At 40.5% G+C, this 20527-nt stretch overlaps 1 protein-coding gene across 1 annotated transcript; it reads left to right on the top strand.

Annotated features, from left to right (window-relative positions):
* The first annotated feature begins 5617 nt into the window (after positions 1-5617).
* Positions 5618-11700, top strand: LOC127769683 (uncharacterized). Its single transcript, XM_052295299.1, has 7 exons — positions 5618-5764; positions 5878-5964; positions 6337-6525; positions 7396-7554; positions 9688-9738; positions 9853-9999; positions 11326-11700. Exons 1-7 carry the CDS (start codon positions 5618-5620, stop codon positions 11698-11700), a joined length of 1155 nt encoding a protein of 384 aa, XP_052151259.1.
* Positions 11701-20527: the final 8827 nt, after the last annotated feature.

Below are 20527 nucleotides of genomic sequence, written 5' to 3'. Positions count from 1 at the left end.
AAGCTCAGCAGACCACCAACTTTAAGAAGCAGAAGAAGAACAACAACAGTCCTAATCAGGATGAGAGGACTTGCTTTGTGTGTGGCCAAGTTGGTCATCTGGCTAGGAAGTGTCCACAGCGCAAGGGGATGAAGGCACTTGCAGGGCAGACTTCTAAGTCTGCTAATGTGACCATTGGCAACACTAGAGATGGAAGCAGGTATGGTAATTTACCTACTGTTTTTTCAGTTAATCAATCTACTAATTGGTGGGTTGATACTGGGGCCAATGTACATGTTTGTGCTGACATCTCATTGTTTTCTTCTTATCAGGTCGCACGGGGTTCCACCGTCCTAATGGGGAATGGGTCACATGCTTCTGTTCATGGTGTTGGCACGGTAGATCTGAAGTTTACTTCGGGAAAGATCGTGCAGCTGAAGAACGTGTAGCATGTCCCTTCTATCGACAGGAATCTTGTTAGTGGCTCCCGTCTGACTAGAGACGGATTTAAGTTGGTTTTTGAGTCTAATAAAATAGTCGTGTCTAAACATGGATATTTTATTGGTAAAGGTTATGAGTGCAGAGGCCTGTTCCGCTTTTCCCTTTCTGATTTCTGCAATAAGTCTGTGAACCATATTTGTGGCAGTGTGGATGATGAGGCTAATGTTTGGCACTCACGTTTATGTCATATTAATTTTGGCTTGATGTCTCGGCTTTCCAGCATGTGTTTAATTTCTAAGTTTTCCATTGTCAAAGGTTCTAAGTGCCATAGTTGTGTGCAATCGAAGCAACCTCGCAAGCCTCACAAGGCTGCTGAGGAGAGAAACTTGGCACCACTAGAACTCCTACATTCAGATCTTTGTGAAATGAATGGGGTGTTGACGAAGGGTGGAAAACGATATTTCATGACGTTGATTGATGATGCTACTGGATTTTGCTATGTGTATTTGTTGAAAACGAAAGACGAGGCTCTAGACTATTTTAAAATTTATAAGGCAGAAGTTGAAAATCAACTTGACAGAAAGATAAAAAGGCTTAGGTCTAATCGTGGTGGAGAGTTTTTCTCGAACGAGTTTGACTTATTCTGTGAGGAACATGGCATCATACATGAGAGGATGCCTCCCTATTCTCCCGAGTCTAATGGGATTGCTGAAAGGAAGAACCGCACACTGACTGACTTGGTGAATGCCATGTTGGACACCGCGGGACTGCCTAAGGCATGGTGGGGGGAGGCATTGTTGACCTCAAATCATGTGTTAAACAGAGTTCCTAACAGAAATAAGGACAAAACACCATATGAGATATGGATTGGTAGAAAACCATCACTTTCTTATTTGCGCACATGGGGGTGCTTGGCGAAAGTCAATGTACCAATAACGAAGAAGTGCAAACTTGGACCTAAGACTGTGGACTGTGTCTTTCTGGGATATGCTCATCATAGCATTGCCTATAGATTTTTAATAGTTAAATCCGAGGTACCGGACATGCATGTTGGTACAATTATGGAGTCTCGTGATGCTACCTTCTTTGAGAGCTTTTTCTCAATGAAGGATACACATAATGGTTCGAACCAACCATCTGAAATAATTCCCAGTTCAATCACACCACCAGAACAAACTGAATATACACATGAAAATGTCTCTGAGGAGGATGTCAGTGAAGCTCCTCGAAGGAGTAAGAGACAAAGGACGGCTAAGTCTTTTGGTGATGATTTCACTGTGTACCTCGTGGATGACACTCCTAAGTCAATTTCAGAAGCATATGCATCTCCTGATGCAGACTACTGGAAGGAGGCTGTCCGTAGTGTAATGGATTCCATTATCGCTAACGGGACTTGGGAGGTGACAGAGCGATCCTATGGGTGTAAACCTATGGGGTGCAAGTGGGTGTTCAAGAAGAAGCTTAGGCCTGATGGTACTATTGAAAAGTACAAGGCTCGGCTTGTTGCTAAGGGCTATACTCAGAAAGAAGGCGAAGATTTCTTTGACACTTACTCACCTGTTGCTAGATTGACCACAATTCGTGTGCTACTTTCCCTAGCAGCCTCACATGGTCTTCTCGTTCATCAAATGGACGTTAAGACAGCTTTTCTTAATGGAGAGCTGGATGAGGAGATCTATATGGATCAACCTGATGGGTTTGTAGTTGAAGGTCAAGAAGGCAAAGTGTGCAAATTGTTGAAGTCTTTGTATGGTCTGAAACAAGCTCCTAAACAATGGCATGAGAAATTTGACAAAACATTGACATCTGCAGGCTTTGCAGTCAATGAGGCAGATAAATGTGTGTACTATCGCCATGGTGGGGGTGAGGGAGTTATTTTGTGCTTGTATGTTGACGACATACTGATATTCGGGACAAACCTTGAGGTGATAAATAAGGCTAAATCATTCTTGTCTCAAAATTTTGATATGAAGGATTTGGGAGTAGCTGATGTTATCTTAAACATTAAGCTAATTAGAGGTGAGAATGGGATTACACTCTTGCAGTCCTATTATGTGGAGAAGATCTTGAATCGCTTTGGCTACATTGATAGTAAGCCTTCTCCAACACCTTATGATCCTAACTTGTTGCTTCGCAAGAACAAGAGAATTGCTAGGAATCAACTGGAATACTCCCAAATCATTGGCTCGTTGATGTACCTAGCTAGTGCAACTAGACCTGATATCTCCTTTGCTGTGAGCAAGTTGAGCCGATTTACCTCTAATCCGGGAGATGATCACTGGCGTGCGCTTGAGCGAGTAATGCGCTATCTGAAAGGTACTGTGGAATTGGGGCTTCACTATACTGGGTATCCTACGGTACTGGAGGGTTATAGTGATTCTAACTGGATCTCTGATGTGGATGAGATCAAAGCCACTAGTGGATATGTCTTCACACTAGGTGGTGGTGCTGTTTCATGGAGGTCTTGCAAACAGACCATTTTGACGAGGTCAACCATGGAAGCAGAGCTGACGGCACTGGATACTGCTACTGTTGAGGCAGAATGGCTGCGTGATCTATTAATGGATCTGCCTATTGTTGAAAAACCGGTGCCGGCTATCCTTATGAACTGTGACAATCAAACGGTAATTGTCAAAGTGAATAGTTTTAAGGATAATATGAAATCGTCTAGACATGTGAAAAGGTGATTGAAGTCTGTCAAGAAATTAAGAAACTCCGGAGTTATAACGTTGGATTACATCCAAACAGCAAGAAACCTGGCAGATCCCTTCACAAAGGGACTATCACGAAATGTGATAGACAATGCATCGAAGGAGATGGGTTTGAGACCTATGTGAGTTATACTATTGTGGTAACCCAGTCTATGTGATCGGAGATCCCGTGAATTAGATCCTGGGAAGAATAAACCATTAGTAAACTAGAGGAGAATACCAATATATACCCTCTCCAAGTGAAGATGCATGTACTCTCGTGAGCTGCAAGGCAGGTTGGCTATGCCTTAATGAGTTCTGTTGGCTTTAATTAGCGAAGATGTTGTCCTGCAGAGCATTTTTGAAAGAACTCACCTTTGTGAGCTTGACTGTTGGTCGCAGTCTATGAAGATTTTGGGTGAATCTTCTAGGAATCTTACTAAAAACCTAGAAGTATGACTTATACGCTCCACCCGAGGAATAGTCTACAGACGGTCTAGTACTAGATAAGACTTGAGTGAAACTTGCTTGCACAAGACTTGCAATTCAAGGCGTAGTCCATTGTTCAAGTTGTGAGTAAGTGTAACTTAGAGTTCTAGGTGGATATTCAACCTTAATCGGTCTCCATCGAACCGCTGATATATAAACAGTACATTGGAAAAGGCAAATCTCAGTGGGATTTTGAGATTTGGTGGGGGATTGTTGGAATTAATGAATGGGCCTTAGCCCACTCGAAGATTAATTTTTTGGAAAATCACAAAAGCCCACCTCATGGGATGGCATGCATGTGGAGTTTAGTACCACCTTGCTTATTCTAGGAGAGGGGGACCTCCTTAAAAGTGAGGATGCCCTCCTAGCCACTTGAAGCATGTGTGGTGGAGAGAAGAGGGGAAACACGCGCGCGCGCTCGCTCGCCTCGCCTGGCCTGGCCTGGCGGGCAGGCGGCGCGCGTGCACGACGTATGCGTCGAATGGTCCGAAAAATTGGCTCCTCACCCTTGCGCAGATGCAGCCTCCTTTTGCAGTTTTGTTTTGCTGCAAACTCGAATTCGTTTTTGTTTTGGAAACGTTCCGAAAAATCCGGTGCGTGCAAACGGCGTGGAGTTCGGATAAGTTACGCACGACTTATCCGGTTCGGTTACGCGCAGTAGAGATCGTGCGGGCGCCCTGATCAAGCGACCCTTCTCTATATAAACCGACCCGCCGTCTTCACGCAACACACGCGAAATCAATCTAGGGTTTTCCTCCTACTCTGTACTGCGCCGTCGCTCGTAGACTACTCCATCCCGCTCGCCGGCGTGCACCGGCGATCGGGAGAGCAGGTCTCCGGAACCTCTGCCTTCGACGTCCTGCACCGGGAGAAGGCGGCAATAAGGTTTTTGAGAAGCGCTTCACGCGACTGCTCCCTGTTCGTTCGCGACGGCTCGCCTTCCTCTTCGCTCGCGTGTTTCGTGCCTTCGTAGACCCCTGCGAAAAGTTTCGACCAAGCAGCCAGTCTTTCCGTCACTTCGGTACGTGTTCAATATGTTGCGCATATTTGATCTGTTCATGTTATACTGTATAGTTTACATGTGTAGATCTAATGATGCGTTCATGCTAGTTTTCATCTGTAATGTCATGATTTATTTATGGAATAGATTAAATCATTACATGCCTATAATGTCAACACCGCCGCCTCCAGCAAATTACTTCAGGAATAAGGCCGTCGACAATGCTACCACCGCATTCGCATCCACAGGCACCGTCAACTACAGGCTCTTCAGCGAATTTGAGGCCATCTACAAGCCCGGGAGCGGCGGCGCCGAAGACGGGCTCCGACTCCGACCTCACCGGAGATGACAATTCCATGCTCGCCCTCGGCCCCCTGCCTTGGTCGACTTCCCCGACGTCCTCTCTCCCAGATGCGCGGGCACCAATGTAGTGAACTGGAAAGGTGGTTACAACGAGGAGGAGTCGTGGACTCGTGGTACATGAAGTGTCGCGTGGAGCGTCCATTTTATGGTGGTATCTAACGATCGAGTTAAAGCGTTTTCGGCTTTATTGCGGCAATATACCCATAGTAGTTATAAAAAATATTTTGATCACTGACTAACTAATTGCAACAATTTATATATCATTGTAATATTTTTTGTGCCAATAAATCTGTAGATTATATATTTTCTAATAAATATAGACTTGTCCATGCATTTTCTTGCATTGATTAAGTTTATTGCTCTCATATCTTTCTTAGTTGGCAGCTGCAATAAATGAGATTCTCTGGAGGCATTCAATTTATTGTTCTTGAGCGGTCATATTTGATTCTATTAATACTAGTACATCATTCGCAGATTATATACATCATGTCTTTTGTTTTTTCCATCGTCACTATATCTTTTGAGTCAAAGACATGACAGTTCATTTCCACCAAATTCATTAAAACGGGGGTTACTGTAAGAGCGGTAGCCACCCTCCATGTCCTATAAAACGGTAGGTCTGTATCCTAGAATAGTGAACAATTCAGTTTTCTCAATGACCAAACTACTAGAGCTTCCAGTGATAATTTTCATATCATATCTTGTCCTCCTTGCGGCAGGAATACAAGAAGGTAGATATGTAAAGCATGGAGCAAGTTATGATCAACATATTTCCAACGAGATTGTCAACAAGACCATTGAGGTATTATCTAACACTCCTTTTTTTCATTTCATATCTCCATATAAGTTTGATTCTTTTAGATGTACATATATAGTCCTTTGTCTAGTTGACAAGCAATATAAATTTCACAATAGACTGGAGACGGCGACGTGTTTCATTGCATCGATATCAATCTACAGCCAGCACTATCTCATCCATTGTTGAAAGGACACATAATACAGGTACATTGCTATTTCACATTATGTTTCTCCGCTTTCATATTATCAAGCTTTATTCTTCTCATCCGGTCAACCTAACCCCATAATCAAATAGTACAAATAAGTCCCTAATCCAACTCATGTTTCTCAATTAGTCAATTACACAAAAAAGGTGTGGTTGGGCTTGTTTTCTTTCTTGGCGCAAATCAACTGCTTGATTTGGCAAAATTAATTGAGCATCTAGGATGTTCTTTATTATCAATGGAAGGAAAGGGAATATGACTGCGCATATGTTTGTAGTTTAGTAAATATACCAAATAGTAATGTGATAGTAGTGTTTATGACTAGTTTAATTAATTTGCCCAACATTTTTTTATTTGTATATTTCTCAACCAGATGGAGCCCACCTCTTTTCCATCAGAGCTGAAAATCAAATCATCATCAGACACTATAGCGACAGAAGCTCATCTGCCTACCATTGCATGCCCAAAGGGAACAATACCATTGCTACAAAATAGTAAAGCTGATCTGAAGACACAATTTAGTTTTGATCCAATCGGTAATACCCATCATCGTGGAGGGGAGGTATGTTCTAACTTACTCCTAAAACTAATCAAAAGAATACTTTCCAGAGTTGAGTAGTTCTTTTATTATAACGTTACAAATGTTCCTTTGATTTGCACTAACCTAGAAAACACATGCCCATAAAATATTTGAAAAATACGATATTGAAATTTGGCATTTTTCTACGACTATTTGTATTGAATAAAACAATGATAAAAGTTCACCGTATAATGCAGACAAATGCCAACACTAATATTTAGGAAAATATGCAGTGGAAACCTAGAATTACCATCGGATCGAAAAATGTACGCCAGAAATTTCGTCCACGTCACCATGAGTAAAAATGTAAACCTACTAGTAAAATTTTTACTCGTGATGACGTGGACGAATCTCAGACGTCCATTTTTTCAATTCAATAGTAGTTTCCAGGTTTACCACTACATATGTAGTAGTTTCCAGCATATATTTTTTCTTCCTAATATTTGCACAAACCTTGCCCTCCTTCTGCCTCTCTTTCTTCCCTTGTTCTAACTCTCTCAACTAGAGCTCCACAAGTAAGAATGATTTTGAAAGAATTTCCAGATCAACGTTCCAGATATGCTAAAAACAGAATGTCTTTTATGGCAATTTCTTCGTTTCCTCAAATTTCCACACACAGACTTTCTTACTGACATGCGTGTCTTGAACCCCCCACGTTCTGTCATTAGGACAGTATAAGTGGCAAACTAAGTGAATGAGTAAAATTTTAGTAGCAAGTAATAAATTTCTCTAAAACAATTAGAGTCAAGAAATCTCACCTTAGTGTTACTTGTGTTGTGTGTGAAGTTTTTCTTATATCCAAAATTTTTGTTTTTATTACTAATAATAAACATGACTCTATCTTCTATGTAGAGAGCTGGGTGTACAACATATGATGAAATATATGGAACACAAGTTGCAATCAATGTCTATGAGCCAAAAGTGCAAGGACAAAATGATCTTAGTGCATCATGGGCATTAATGGTAAACGGACCTACTGGAAATTATGAGGGAATCGGTGCTGGCTCTATTGTAAGTACACTAAGGTTGCAGTTATTATACCATGAATATTGTATTATTAGGATCCAGTTTTCTCCAGCATTTCAGAGTCAGGGACAATAAAACCCAAGACAGCACCTAATTGATCCAAGTAATAAAAAACACATCCCATAGAGAAATAGGACGAAGGAAAATCGTTGGATCTGATCGGTAAAAAGCAGCAAGACAGATTATTCTAGGCTTTTCTAGCGCAACCCCTTACATGTGGAACAGACATAGACAACAAGTAAGAAAGATGAAAAACTTTGGTCTTTACAGGTGAAAAGTGAATCCCAAAACTCAATTAGGATGCACCAAGTAATCAGCAGATTAATGACCTTTGGATTCATGGTAACAAAATATAGATAGAAGAAATATGAGCCGTTGGATAGAGGACGTAGTAATCTTTTTTTTATTAATTTGACTTTGTATCGAAGTCTCCAAAGCCAAGAAGAAAAGGCTAGTAAGATTGTGGATATAGTTTTACAATGTAGGGGTGGGCATTCAGTGTAACCGAAAATTTCGGTCTCGGTCTTCGGTCTTTCGGTCTTTTCGGTCTTTGAAAAGTGAAGACCGAATTTCAGCACAAAAATGTCAGGACCGACAAATTCGGTCTCGGTCCTGACCGAAATTCAACAACAATTTCATATATGCAAATAAATAATAGAAAATTTCAACACAAAAATCACAAAAAAAATTTGTAAGCACTTATGAGTAAAGACTCTTATTAGGTTGCATGACTAGAAGAAGTAGGGATGTGAAAATTAGAGTTTAATCCTATTAAACATAGTGGATTGTAGGTTGCATTTAGATATTTTTTGATAATTCGGTCTTTTCGGTTACCCGAGGAGACTAATCGAATTGACCGAATAAAATTCGGTCTTTCACTACCTTGGACCGAATTGATGACCGAATTTCTCGGTATCGGTCTTTTCGGTCTATTACAATGTGCAGGTTTCTTTAAAAAAATTACTAATAAATCATGGACTTATATTTACAAAGATCTAACAGCCAAAGAAAAAAAAAAGGAGGAAGATATAAGGTAGTGCATATAATTTTATAACTTGCACGTTAAATAAAGATTGTTTTCAAATAAAACCCATCCTTTAATAAAGATTCATTGGTTCAGACTAAGCTTCACATCATTCAAAGTATATATAATTAGCCTTGAGTATGTATAGTATATATCTGTGATCTACTAATATGGTTATCACCTATGTACCCATCGAAACATGTTATTATGATTTATCATCATTACAAATTTAAGCTTATTATTACTACGAATAACCAATAGACATATTAACAGAGAGGGTGGTTATAGTTGCGTGAAATGAAAGTGCAACTTAATACGCTACGGAGTAGTAAATATTGAAAAAACACCTTAGAAAAAAACTGCCTCAATTTTTCATCTGTGCAATTCTCTGATTTTAATTGGACCACCACAAACGTTAGTGGAGTACACCTTCCTGTCGTTAATATATGACGTTTTAAACACTAAATAAGTGTTAAGGGTAAAAAAACTTTAGTGGAGTACTCCCTCCGTCCCTAAATATTTGACGCCGTTGACTTTCTTAAACATGTTTGACCGTTCGTCTTATTCCAAAATTTAAGTAATTCATTTGATTCATTGTTAAATATACTACTACTACTCAAGTTTTTGAATAATATTCACAAAAAATTTTGAATAAGACAAATGGTTAAACATGTTTAAAAAAGTCAATGGTGTTAAATATTTAGGGACGGAGGGAGCAGTACTTAAGGGTTAAAAAAAGGTCTGTTTGGGCTTCCTAGGACGTTAGTGGGCCGCAAGCCCGCCGCATGTCCTCCGTAGGACCATCTATGCTGCTGCTGCTGCACGAGAAAATGGACATTTAGCCATTCTCAAAACGCGGTTTCGCTGGAATGCCATCCTGAAACCGTTATTCGCTAAAATGCCAATATGAGCATTCCAGCGAAACCGCGTTTTGAGAATGGCTAAATGTCCATTTTCTCGCCCCACATCCTATTGCATAAATGCCATAACAGAGTCTATAGTTAAATCTTCATTGCATTAAACTTTCCTTTTTTATTAATAGAAATCCCTTTTTGCCGTACACTAATCGATATTTCAATATATAATGCTTTTAGGTATGGCCAAACTACCATGGTGACAACTTTGCGAGATTTCATATATACTGGGTAAGAATTTCTGTAAACAGTCATGCATTTGAACTGTATATATGTTGTTGTTTTGAGTCGAACAGTATTGCACTGCTTTAATTAAGAATTATATTTACTTTTTGTTTATGGCAGCAAGTTAATACGGTGAACATGCCATGCTTTGATCATATGTGTGCTGGCTTTGTACAAGTCAGTATGAGTGTTGGTATTGGTGGGAGAATTGAACCAGTTTCTACCTATAATGGAGATCAGTATGAAATTACTGTTACTATATCAAAGGTATGTTTTTTTTTACTGAAAATATCAAAGGTATGTTTTGCTTAACAACTCTCGAATGAATTCACTTTTATTGCTTATTCCGGCCCAATTCTATTGTTGAGACAATTGAAAATCGTCTTTACTTGTTCTGGAATCCTATATCTTTGATTTGTGAAATCCTTGGATTCAAGCATTACTTTGGATGGTTAAATGCATCAACTTTACATGATGTACCATGGGACTAAACATAATTTCTCTAAACTAGATTATCAACATGGCTAACTGTTATATCAAACAATATAATTCTCACGAGAAAACAATATAAAATTCAACTGATAATTAAAGAGAGGAGGTTGCATTTATTAGATATTAGAATGTCCATTCGATATCTTTGTAAGTTAATGGGTTTATGCTTCCTAAGAGCACGTTGATCCATCTTACGAGTCAAACTGTATATGGTATCACATATATAATGAATCATTTAGGATCTGTGTCATCAAGCCATTCTATGTATTCCAATGTGTCCTTAATTAAATAGAAATAGTTCCAATGCATATAATTACTTATAGTGTGGCTTTGCAGTTCATGAAACATCTAATTGATAAAGTACAAAATATATTCATGTGAGAAGTGAAGAGAAAAAATAAGATATTTTGAATGTTAAGCTTCAATTAACATGCTAATGTAGTATGGGGACAAGACTATTTGTTAGTTTCTTATTTAAGGCAGTACTATTTGCTCTTTTCACATGCTCTCTGATTTTAATTGGATAAATGTTATTTATTATTTTATTATATTGTGTTAGGTTAACAATTTCAACGCAAAATAGGTGTTGTTTTCACAATTGTTTTGTGTTTTCAGCTTGTCATTTCATAGGCTAACATTGTTCATCTTATGCTCCTAGAATACTTGGACACATGATTATATCATAACTATAAGCCATAAACATTTAGTTGTGTTCTTTTGTCCATAATGATTAGGCAAGTAGTCATCACGTGTAAGGACACTACAAGAGAAAATTTTGGGATACCTCTGTTAGTTGAAGTGGCATTTTGAGTTTATGAACAGGCCGACTACACCTGAAAGTGTGTGAATGTCATTGAAGTTTGTATTTTTTTTCAAATCAGTACAGATCAATAAGGTAGATTTCTTTTGAGATTTTTTTATTCTAAGTAGTTTGCAACGTATATATTTACTAAGTGAAACTAACCACACATTCTATCAAGTTCAAATTACTGCCAAATTGGGAAATGGGAATGACGGCTAGAATTTTGAAGGATGAAATATATATCAATTTATTTATGCAAGACTTTATTTAATCATGTCGCCGATCACCACACATTGTAGGACCCAAAGACGGGAAATTGGTGGCTAGCATATGGGCGTGATAAAAAACCACTTGGATATTGGCCTCCTTCAATTTTCAACTACATGAATGAAAAAGCAAGTGCTTGTTTTTGGGGTGGGCAAGTCCATGGACCAACAGTTCAATTACACCTTCCAGAACTGGGCAGTGGACATTGGGCAGCCACTGGACCTGGGAAAGCTGCCTATGTGAGGAGTATCAAAGTCATCAACAAAGACGGCCAGTACTTCATTCCAGGCACACACAACACATTTTCAGGCAGTACTAGACCATTCTGCTATGATGCTGGAGATATCAGGTTCAACGATGATGGAGCCCGTCTATTATATGGTGGACCTGGTAACTGCACAAAGTGATACATCTGTAGTGTACTAGCATGTTGTATCAAATAAATCAATGTTCGAGTTCAATGCCCATCGGTATTTTGGTAGATCTGAGTCCAACTAATATAATTCATATTTGACGCGATTGCTGGTTGTATTAGAAATGTTGTTTGCAACGATGAATCTGCTGCCACCTTACGTTCATAATTGTAAATTTGCATTGAAGCATTATCCAAAATAATAACATAAAAAAAATGAAACAATGATATCTGCACCGAACCAAGATAGATAACATATCATATAGGTGAGTATTAGTTATTACAAAATTGCAATGTGAGATAAGGGTGATGATCGAGTGGCTTTGGAATGGGAGGGAAGTGAGAGAAATATAGGAGGTACGTGTCGGCCTGGATAAGATGGAAGTGGGAGGAAAAGGGGCAGAAAGGAATGGAGAGGAAAACAGAAAACAGGATAACAGATTTTCTGAAATAAAATTCAAGAATTTGTAATTTTGAATTTTTTTTTTCTAGAATTTACAGCATTTAGGGAAAAGCCTCCACCTCTAGAAGGCAAATAAAATCACATAAACTCCAATTAACAAACATATGAAAAAATAAAAGAAATATTTAATTATTTCCTCAAATTAAACACTTTTTTAAACACAATACAGAAACATGCGCTTAAATAATTATGCACACACTCACCCTATAAACTTACACCCAACCCCTATGAGCACCTTCAAAGACTAAATCGACATGTCTTGGGATTTACGGGATAACTACAGGCGTCTCATTGTTGGTGGGTATGTCACCTACCACTAAAAAATAATTAGTCAAAAATACAAACACTCGTGCTAATATCTTTGGACAATAAAAGCGAATGTGAAATTTTAAATTAGGCAAACAAAAATGGGATGTGAAAACTATGCACATATTTGGCTGAGGGGAAAAAATTGTCATTTCTATCTAAATTTAACCTCTAAGATGATAGTTTTCATGGTGTGTTGATGTTGATGGCGAATAAGGGAAAATAAGGAAACATGGTAACTTTGAGTGGCAAATTAAAGAAAGAATTCTCAATTTTATTTGATGTCACGAATTTTCTTGATTTTTTTACTATGTCCCTACAATGGAACAAGCTAGTAATTAAGCTATTTGTTACAACCACCAGGTCCACCAAAGACGTGCATGTCAGTACTATCCTGACCAAAGCTATCAACCGTGTAGCATTTTTCTTTGGTCGTACCAGCAATGGCCTTGTTGTCTGGGATATGAAGCTATGGCCTGCTGCATCTATGAAGTGAAGGTTGCTGATACGGGCTGCTTTCCCATAGCAGCCATTTGCAAAATGGGTACTGCCCATGGGCGAAGGGTTGGTTTTATATGTTGGGCCATCAACAAGTCCACCTGAACCTAAAAGATTCAGAAGGTTAGATGAGGCCCCCGTGTCGCTCCAAGGGTAGGGGCGACACGGGCGGCGACCACTACCGCCTTCCTCCTACGCCTAGCCGCCGCCCGAGCGGAACACCGGAAACCGCGCGGCTGCAAGGATGGCAGCAGCGGGGCCTTCCTCCTCCCTCGGTGTTAGGGGCTCAGGGCGTTGGGCTGGGCGCACGGAGGCGGCTAGGTGCGGAACGGCTGGGCGCGGAGGCGATTGGGCGCGGGGGTGGCGACGGTGCCGGACTTGGCATCCCCTTCTGGTCCAGCCACCCTTGCATGACGGCGGCAGCTAGAGGTGGAGGCGGGGAAGGGGGAAGACAGGCGGTGGTGTGGAGCAGCGGCGATGGCGAGGACAGATTTGGAGCTGGCGAAGGTGGAGGAAGGGGAGGATGAGGTGGCAAGCGGCGGGGGCGCAAGAGAGTTGGCAGTGGGGCCGCGGGGACTGTGGCGGGCGTCGCCAAAACTGGTTGGTAGAGCTGGCGACCGGCGGCCATAGGAGCAGGGGGGCCTGAGGTGGCGCCGGAGGCACCGTCGCGACATGAGGAGGTGGTCGTGGCCTTAGACATAGCGGCGACATCCCTCACAGTTAGTGGCCTGTAGGGGAGTTCTCTAGGCGCTGGCGTCGGCTCGTGCTTCACTGGTGGCTAGGCATCCTCTTCTTCGTGGAACTCCCGCCTCCTATGGCTAGCCCTAGATCTGGTCGCGGGGAGATCCACGTGGAGGGTGGAGGCGGTGCCTTGTAGAGGGGATGCGGTGGCTTGGCGGCATTCAGAGCGGCTTTGTGAGTCAGAACTATGGGCAGTGGCCTAGGCCTGATCGTTGAAGGGACGATGTAGCAGACCAGCGACGATCCTTCTTGTGTGGATTGGTTGTATGGGTTTGGACGGGGAATCACTGGCAAAAGCCTCACCAGGCCATTGGCCGGCTGACGACGGCGACGCCTTTAGGCATTGTTCCCCTTCTTGGAGGCGTCGTTATGGTGTTGACCCCGATCCTTTCCTTACCGTTCTTCGGGTGAAAACCTTGCTCCGGCTTCCGGACGAGCGGTGGCGGCGATCCACGTCGTGTCCTCCTTGGGGGCACTGCTTTGGAGAAACTTCTTCGTGTAAGGATATTGTTGATGGTCTATGCATTGGTTTCGAAGCTTTTCAGTTCTAGGTTTGACGAGGCCTTCACTTTCTGGTTCCACCTTTTGTTTTGCAGTGGGCGACCTTCGCTCTTTGTTTGATTTTACTAGGTGGAGTCGGAGCTGCTTCGTCCGGGTGACGAAGCTAGGCAACAATGACACGCTACATTTCTAGGGGTGTTGTTGTTGGCCGTGAATAGGATATGGCGCTTAGGCGGCTTTGGCTGAAGTTCATCGTGGTAAGTCGAAGCCACTTGATCATTTTGGCAACGAGCTAGGTTTGGATGATGCATCTGGTTTGAAGTCGGAGCTGCTGTGTCGCTTGGCAGCAAGCCTGGCAACGATGACACGTTTGCAAAGTCCAAACCCCCTATGTTGTTTTCGGTCAAGCTTGGTAACGACACCCTACGCAGTGTTTCAGTTGTTGGTGAGTTGTGGCGTGTGCTATGTAGCTGTTCAGCCAGCTGGTGGTTATTTTTTCTTTTCTAGTAACCCGTCTAGGTTTTCACTCCTGCTTATTGAAAATATAATTGGCAGTTTCTCTCGCCGGTTTAGTTTATAAAAAAACAAGTCCACCTGAAAATGAACCTGTTGCTTTGTCTTGCATGGCTGTGATATCTTTTCAGTCCAGCTCCTATCCACCGATTATTAGTTGTTGGGTCCTACACACAAATAAAATGTTGGATAATGTCGGAGACATGGGCCCGGGGGTATGCGAAGTGAGGGGAATTTACCTTCCCATCCTGTCGCGTGACCCTACAGTCTGGCCCTACCCTCGCACCCCGCGAATAGCAAGAGCGGCCGGGGGGCCTCGGGGTGCCACGCCATGCCCCTCGGGCCCTCGTGCCGCTTTGATCCGAGGCCCTCGCCCAGCTGTCATCTGGCGGGGGGAGCAAGCGGGGAGGGGGCCCAGGCTGAACCACCTTTAATGCGCGCAGTGCCCCAACTGCCCCTTGTCGCGTTCAATGCGGTAGGGGCAGACGTGCGGCGTACCCGACTAGCGCGCGTCAGTTAGGAAATGACCGGTCTGTGACCGGCCTGTCGCCGGTCACGTCTGACTAGACGGACGGCTGTGCCCCCATGTCGCATCTGTCTTCGGCGGAGTGGAGGTAGGTATGACCCGTCCCATCGGAGGGTCATTCGGAGCTCTCTCCACGAGAGGGCGGCCACCACAAGTCTTCACCCATTAATGAGGGAATGACAGGGCTGCCCCCCGTGTCAGGCGGGGGACGGTGCTGGGTCCCGCTCAAGGGCGAGCTGCGGCTTGGTTTCCAGGCGAAGGCACGGATCGTGTTCCGGTCAAGGTAGGGTGGGTCCCCACCCTGTAGAAGAGTAGATAGAGGCGGTGCATGTGGTATCCCCTTGAGCTATAAAAGGAGGACCTTGCCTACCGAGGAAAAGGACGACTCTCAGAAAACCTGAGCTCTAGGAGAAGAGAATCAAGAACGCTCTCCGGAGTTTAGGAACCCTTGTAACTCTCAACCTAAATCCCACACACAGGGGTAGGGTATTACGCTTCATAGCGGCCCGAACCTGTATAATCTTGTTGTGCACACGCTGCCTAGCAGCCTTCAGGGTGGATATGAGATTTCTAGAGGCGAGCCCTTTCCCCCGGCCGAACTCACAAAAGGGGGATCCCACGATCTCCCGCTAGAGAGGATCACTCCTCGACAGATAACATAGCAATAGAAAAGTTGGATGAAACACTCAATAATACAATATATAGTCAAGGCATTTCTGGATAATATAGCATAAATATTTATTCAGAAAGAGAGTTTGGGCACTAGATTTTTACCCTTTAAACCTAGTTAAATGAAATGTATTATTATTGAATCTTTCAATGTTGCATGTGAAAAATGGTCTGTAGTACAAATTACTGTTTCATATTAAATGACAGAAATAATTGGCTGTTAGTAACTAAATGAGTATGCAATAGGCATAATTAACTATTCAACATGTTCAGTTCACAAGCCATACGTTGTGAAAGAGAAGATCTAATGTATACTATGGTCCATAGTAAACAGAAACTAGTAGTATCCCTCCTCCAAGGCCAACGGAACTAACTTGCACAAAACCAGGGCAAAGATGATCATAACATGCCCTGTAAATCTGCGTTGCAACTGCCTGTCACAAAAAATACATGCCAAGTGTTCAGGTTGATGAGTTTCAGATGCAACATTTTGTAAAAGTGTTTACTCGCGTAAAATTGTATTGGACATATTGTGTGACTTTAGCATTACTCAAGTAATATGGAACCTTACAAAGTTGTCACTACTAAGGTCCCGTTCTTTTTTCTCCAATAAGAGTTGAATGAAGATTAAGATTTTCATGGCACGTTTTTCAAACTTCTAAATGGTACGTTTCGTACGAAAACTTTCTATATGAAAGTTATTCTAAAATATCATATTAATTTATTTTTTAAGTTTATAATAATTAAAACTCAATCAATCATACGTTAATACCACATCGTTTTCATCTTTATCTTCATTTTCAGAAGAAAAAAAACACCACCTAAAGCTTGGCTATACCTACAAAGATCATATCAAGATTAGTAAAAGTTTTTACAGTAATATTTATCCAAGTTTAGTTGAAAATGCTACTATTATTAACTGAACAGGTAATTAGAATTTCACCTATTGACGCGTCAAAGCCGTTGCTCCTGCCTCTCCTGCCACACACGCAGAAGCAGGCAGTGCAGGCCCGAGACTGACTGCCTGCCTGCCTGCCTGTGCCTCGCTCTCTTCTTTCGCAGTGCATAAAAAGCAATCATCAACAGGGTAGATGCTGGCCATCAGGCCATACTTGTACTGCTGCATTCTCTGCTCAGAGCCTCAGTAACAAACAGATTATAGATCACTATACTAAACAGAGAGTACTGTAGCATTAGGCATTGGTCCTTGATTACTGCATGCTGCTGCTACTGCTTCTCTCCGGTCTCCAGTCTTTCGCTTGCTGATAAGTTCTGAAGAGATGCCGACATGAGTGGTTGAGGTTTAACAGTTTCAAGCTTATGTATGAGTAATAAGTATATTCTAGTACTGTAACAAACGAAGTTGTTTAGTACTAGTATTACTTTGTTGAATATCCAATGTCGTAGTATGTGTGTTCTGGAGCTGCCTGGTCCTGCATATGCTGTAGTAGTCTGTAGCTTACTTCCAAGTCGAGCAGGACAAGCAGATTCCTGGGATGATGGTGCCGGTTGGGCTGCACCGGGGAAGACACAAGAAATTGCCCCCATTGATCGTGACCAAAACTAATTATAAATTGTAATGGTTTATTAGTGATAAAAAGATAATTGATGTATAAAACTTATATATATATATATATAAGCTCTTAGCAGCTTAAAAGCTAATTTTTTTTAAAAAAAAGACTACGTTGAAAATACTCAAAATTAACTTCAAATTAAAATTTAGACAGAGGTTGATAAGGTTGTAGAGTAAACTACGAGGCCCCAATGTCTCCTACCGGTAACGAATTACTGCTGAAATCGCGACCATCTCGTGCCATCAAACAGTCGAGAAATTTTTTTAAAAAAAGGCAGAGACACGTGCAGAAAGACGACGTGATTAAGCTCTGGCAATTGATACGTGCAAACGAGTAGGTGAACCAAACCGGCCAATTCGGCGTATTGGACAGGCTGATGGCCATAAAAGCATACATTTTAGAGTAAATTTTATAAAACTACAAATGAATTCACCAAACTATCACAAAACTACATATATATAAATATGTATCACAAAACTACATATTTAACTCCAAATTTATCGCAAAATTATAGGTTTAGGATATCGTATCCCAAAACTACATATTTAGTGAAGAAGTCATAGAAAACTACATCTTTTGGAGTTTATATCCATATCACAATTGAGATTACAAAAGTCTTAGTTTTATGATAAAACTGGTTTTAAATACGTAGTTTTCTGATACGATACCTTAAATCTGTAGTTTTATGATATGCATTCTTAAAACTGTAGTTTTCAGATAGATTGATTAAAGTATGTATAGTTTTGTGAAATTTACTCTATATTTTATAATTTGAGGGAATTAGACAGTTGACAAGTTGAGTAATATGCTTCTGATTTTTTATTCAAAATGTTTTTTTAAGAAATTGAGACCATACAGATAGTTTCTCCAAGCATTGTTCAAAAGGCATTTACAATCTAATCTTTTGAGGCGCCTAAAAAAAACTTATATTTATAGGACTAGTTTATTATGTTGTAGATATTGTTGAATATGTGCTAGAAATGTCTAATAAGGTAGTAACTACAAAATTAAACTAACGCATACCAACAGAAATTGTTAGGAGAAAACTATTAAATATAAAATTAAATTCATTTCCTCTCACTTCTGGTTCATTGATGCTTATAGATACTTGCACAGGTACCCCTAATGGGCGATCGAACGCCGTGCGGATGGGGTAGCGATCAGATTCGCTCCACACCTCCCCCCTCCCTCCCTCCTCCACCTGGTTTCCTTTTTTGGCACCACATTACTTTCCTATTTTAGTAAATTTATACACCTAAAGTTTACACATCTAAAGTTTAGAGACCAAAAGTTTATAAATCAAAAGATTATATATCCGATTCACATTTGAATTTGAATTCAAATATTTTTTATATATAGTATTTCTGTACATCTAAAGTTTATACACTTAAAGTTTATAGACCTAAAGTTTATAGACCTAAAGTTTATAAGTCAAAAGTTTATATACCCGTTTCAAATTTGAATTTAAATTCAAATATCTGATTCAAATTTGAATTTGAATTGAAATATTTTTCATATATAGTATTTCTATACGTCTAAAGTTTATACACCTAAAGTTTATAGACCTAAAGTTTATATACCCGATTCAAATTTGAATTTGAATTATATCCGATTCAAATTTGAATTTGAATTCAAATATTTTCTATATATAGTATTTCTATACATCTAAAGTTTATACACCTAAAGTTTATAGACCCAAAGTTTATAAGTCAAAAGTTTCCATACCCGATTCAAATTTGAATTTGAATTCAAATTTTTTATATATAGTATTTCTATACATAAATTTTTCTAACTTTTGTTTTTCAAAAAATTTTGTGTGGTCTACTGCAGTAGAAAGAGGAGAAGGAGAGGAGGAAGGGGGAGAAGAGGGAGGAGTACATCTAGTAGTATAGGGGAGAGGGTAGGCAGGTGATCGCTGGGCGGGCGGGGGAGCGATCACCCGCTCATTAGCCTTTCCGTACTTGCACTCCATATATATCATCCAAAGTTCTAATCCCAGCAAGCTACATATGGAATAATATCATGGTCATTGAAAGAAGGGGAAAAATATGAGTCACAAAAAGGCAGAAATTCAAGGCTCAGTTTAGAATGATATTATGCACTTTTGGTTCTTGTGTGTTTTTATTAAACAAGCGCCCTCATTTTCTACGACATAAGCATATAAAATAACACAAGACTAAGAAGAACACCATAAATATAAAGAATAACAATCGAAGTATTCAATTGATATTGGTATTGTTGGTATTGCTGGGGAGGTGGGAAGATCTGTGGTATTTTTTTTTACCGTTCAAAAGTTTGTGGTATGGATGTAATTTTCCCAAATTTATATGGTACCTATCTACAAATAAATGAACTATCATTAATTGGTTGCATCCATCCTGGCCTAGCGCTGTATAGGAATTGATCATTTGAATGGAGGATTCATTTGAGGATTATGATTCATGTTAATGGGTCCATAAGGTCAATATCAGAGTGCTCACTAAGATTGATTAGCTTTTTAGATAATGGAAGCTTTATTGAGACTAGTCAATTACACCAAGATTGAATAGCTGAAACTGAAAGCACAAAACAGAACTACGGTGCAATTCATCTTTCCCTGCCGGGGACAAAACAAAAGATGTATAAAAGATGTATGTAGCTCAATGTCAGGAGATAGCTTTCTGCGTGTAGAAACAACCTAAAAATTTCAGATCAAACAAATGCGTGAAAATGTAAACTCTTTATAAGTTATTCTTAAAAGCATTGAGTGCTGCACCTCTTCTGTATCGTTCTGTGTGTTTTCGACCTGCATTTGTTGAATAACAGTTATTAGAAGCAGATAAAGGAAAGTTAAAATTTGCTTCAGGATCTTGGTTTTGCAAGAAATGGTGCATAGAATAGTTTTGATGTTTAGGAGAAGAGAGCAGCTTTGGGTATTTTTTTTAATTTCAAATTAGTGTGACCATTTCGCAAATGATGAATATTGGATCAGAAAGCATATAGACATGAATGTACTGTAGTTATGGGTACATTGTACTGAGCTTTCTTAGGG

This window comes from Oryza glaberrima, chromosome 4 (assembly GCF_000147395.1).
Source record: "Oryza glaberrima chromosome 4, OglaRS2, whole genome shotgun sequence".
NCBI lineage: Eukaryota > Viridiplantae > Streptophyta > Magnoliopsida > Poales > Poaceae > Oryza > Oryza glaberrima.
Note: the sequence above shows the minus strand (reverse complement) of the source record. Positions and strands in the feature narration are given on the sequence as shown.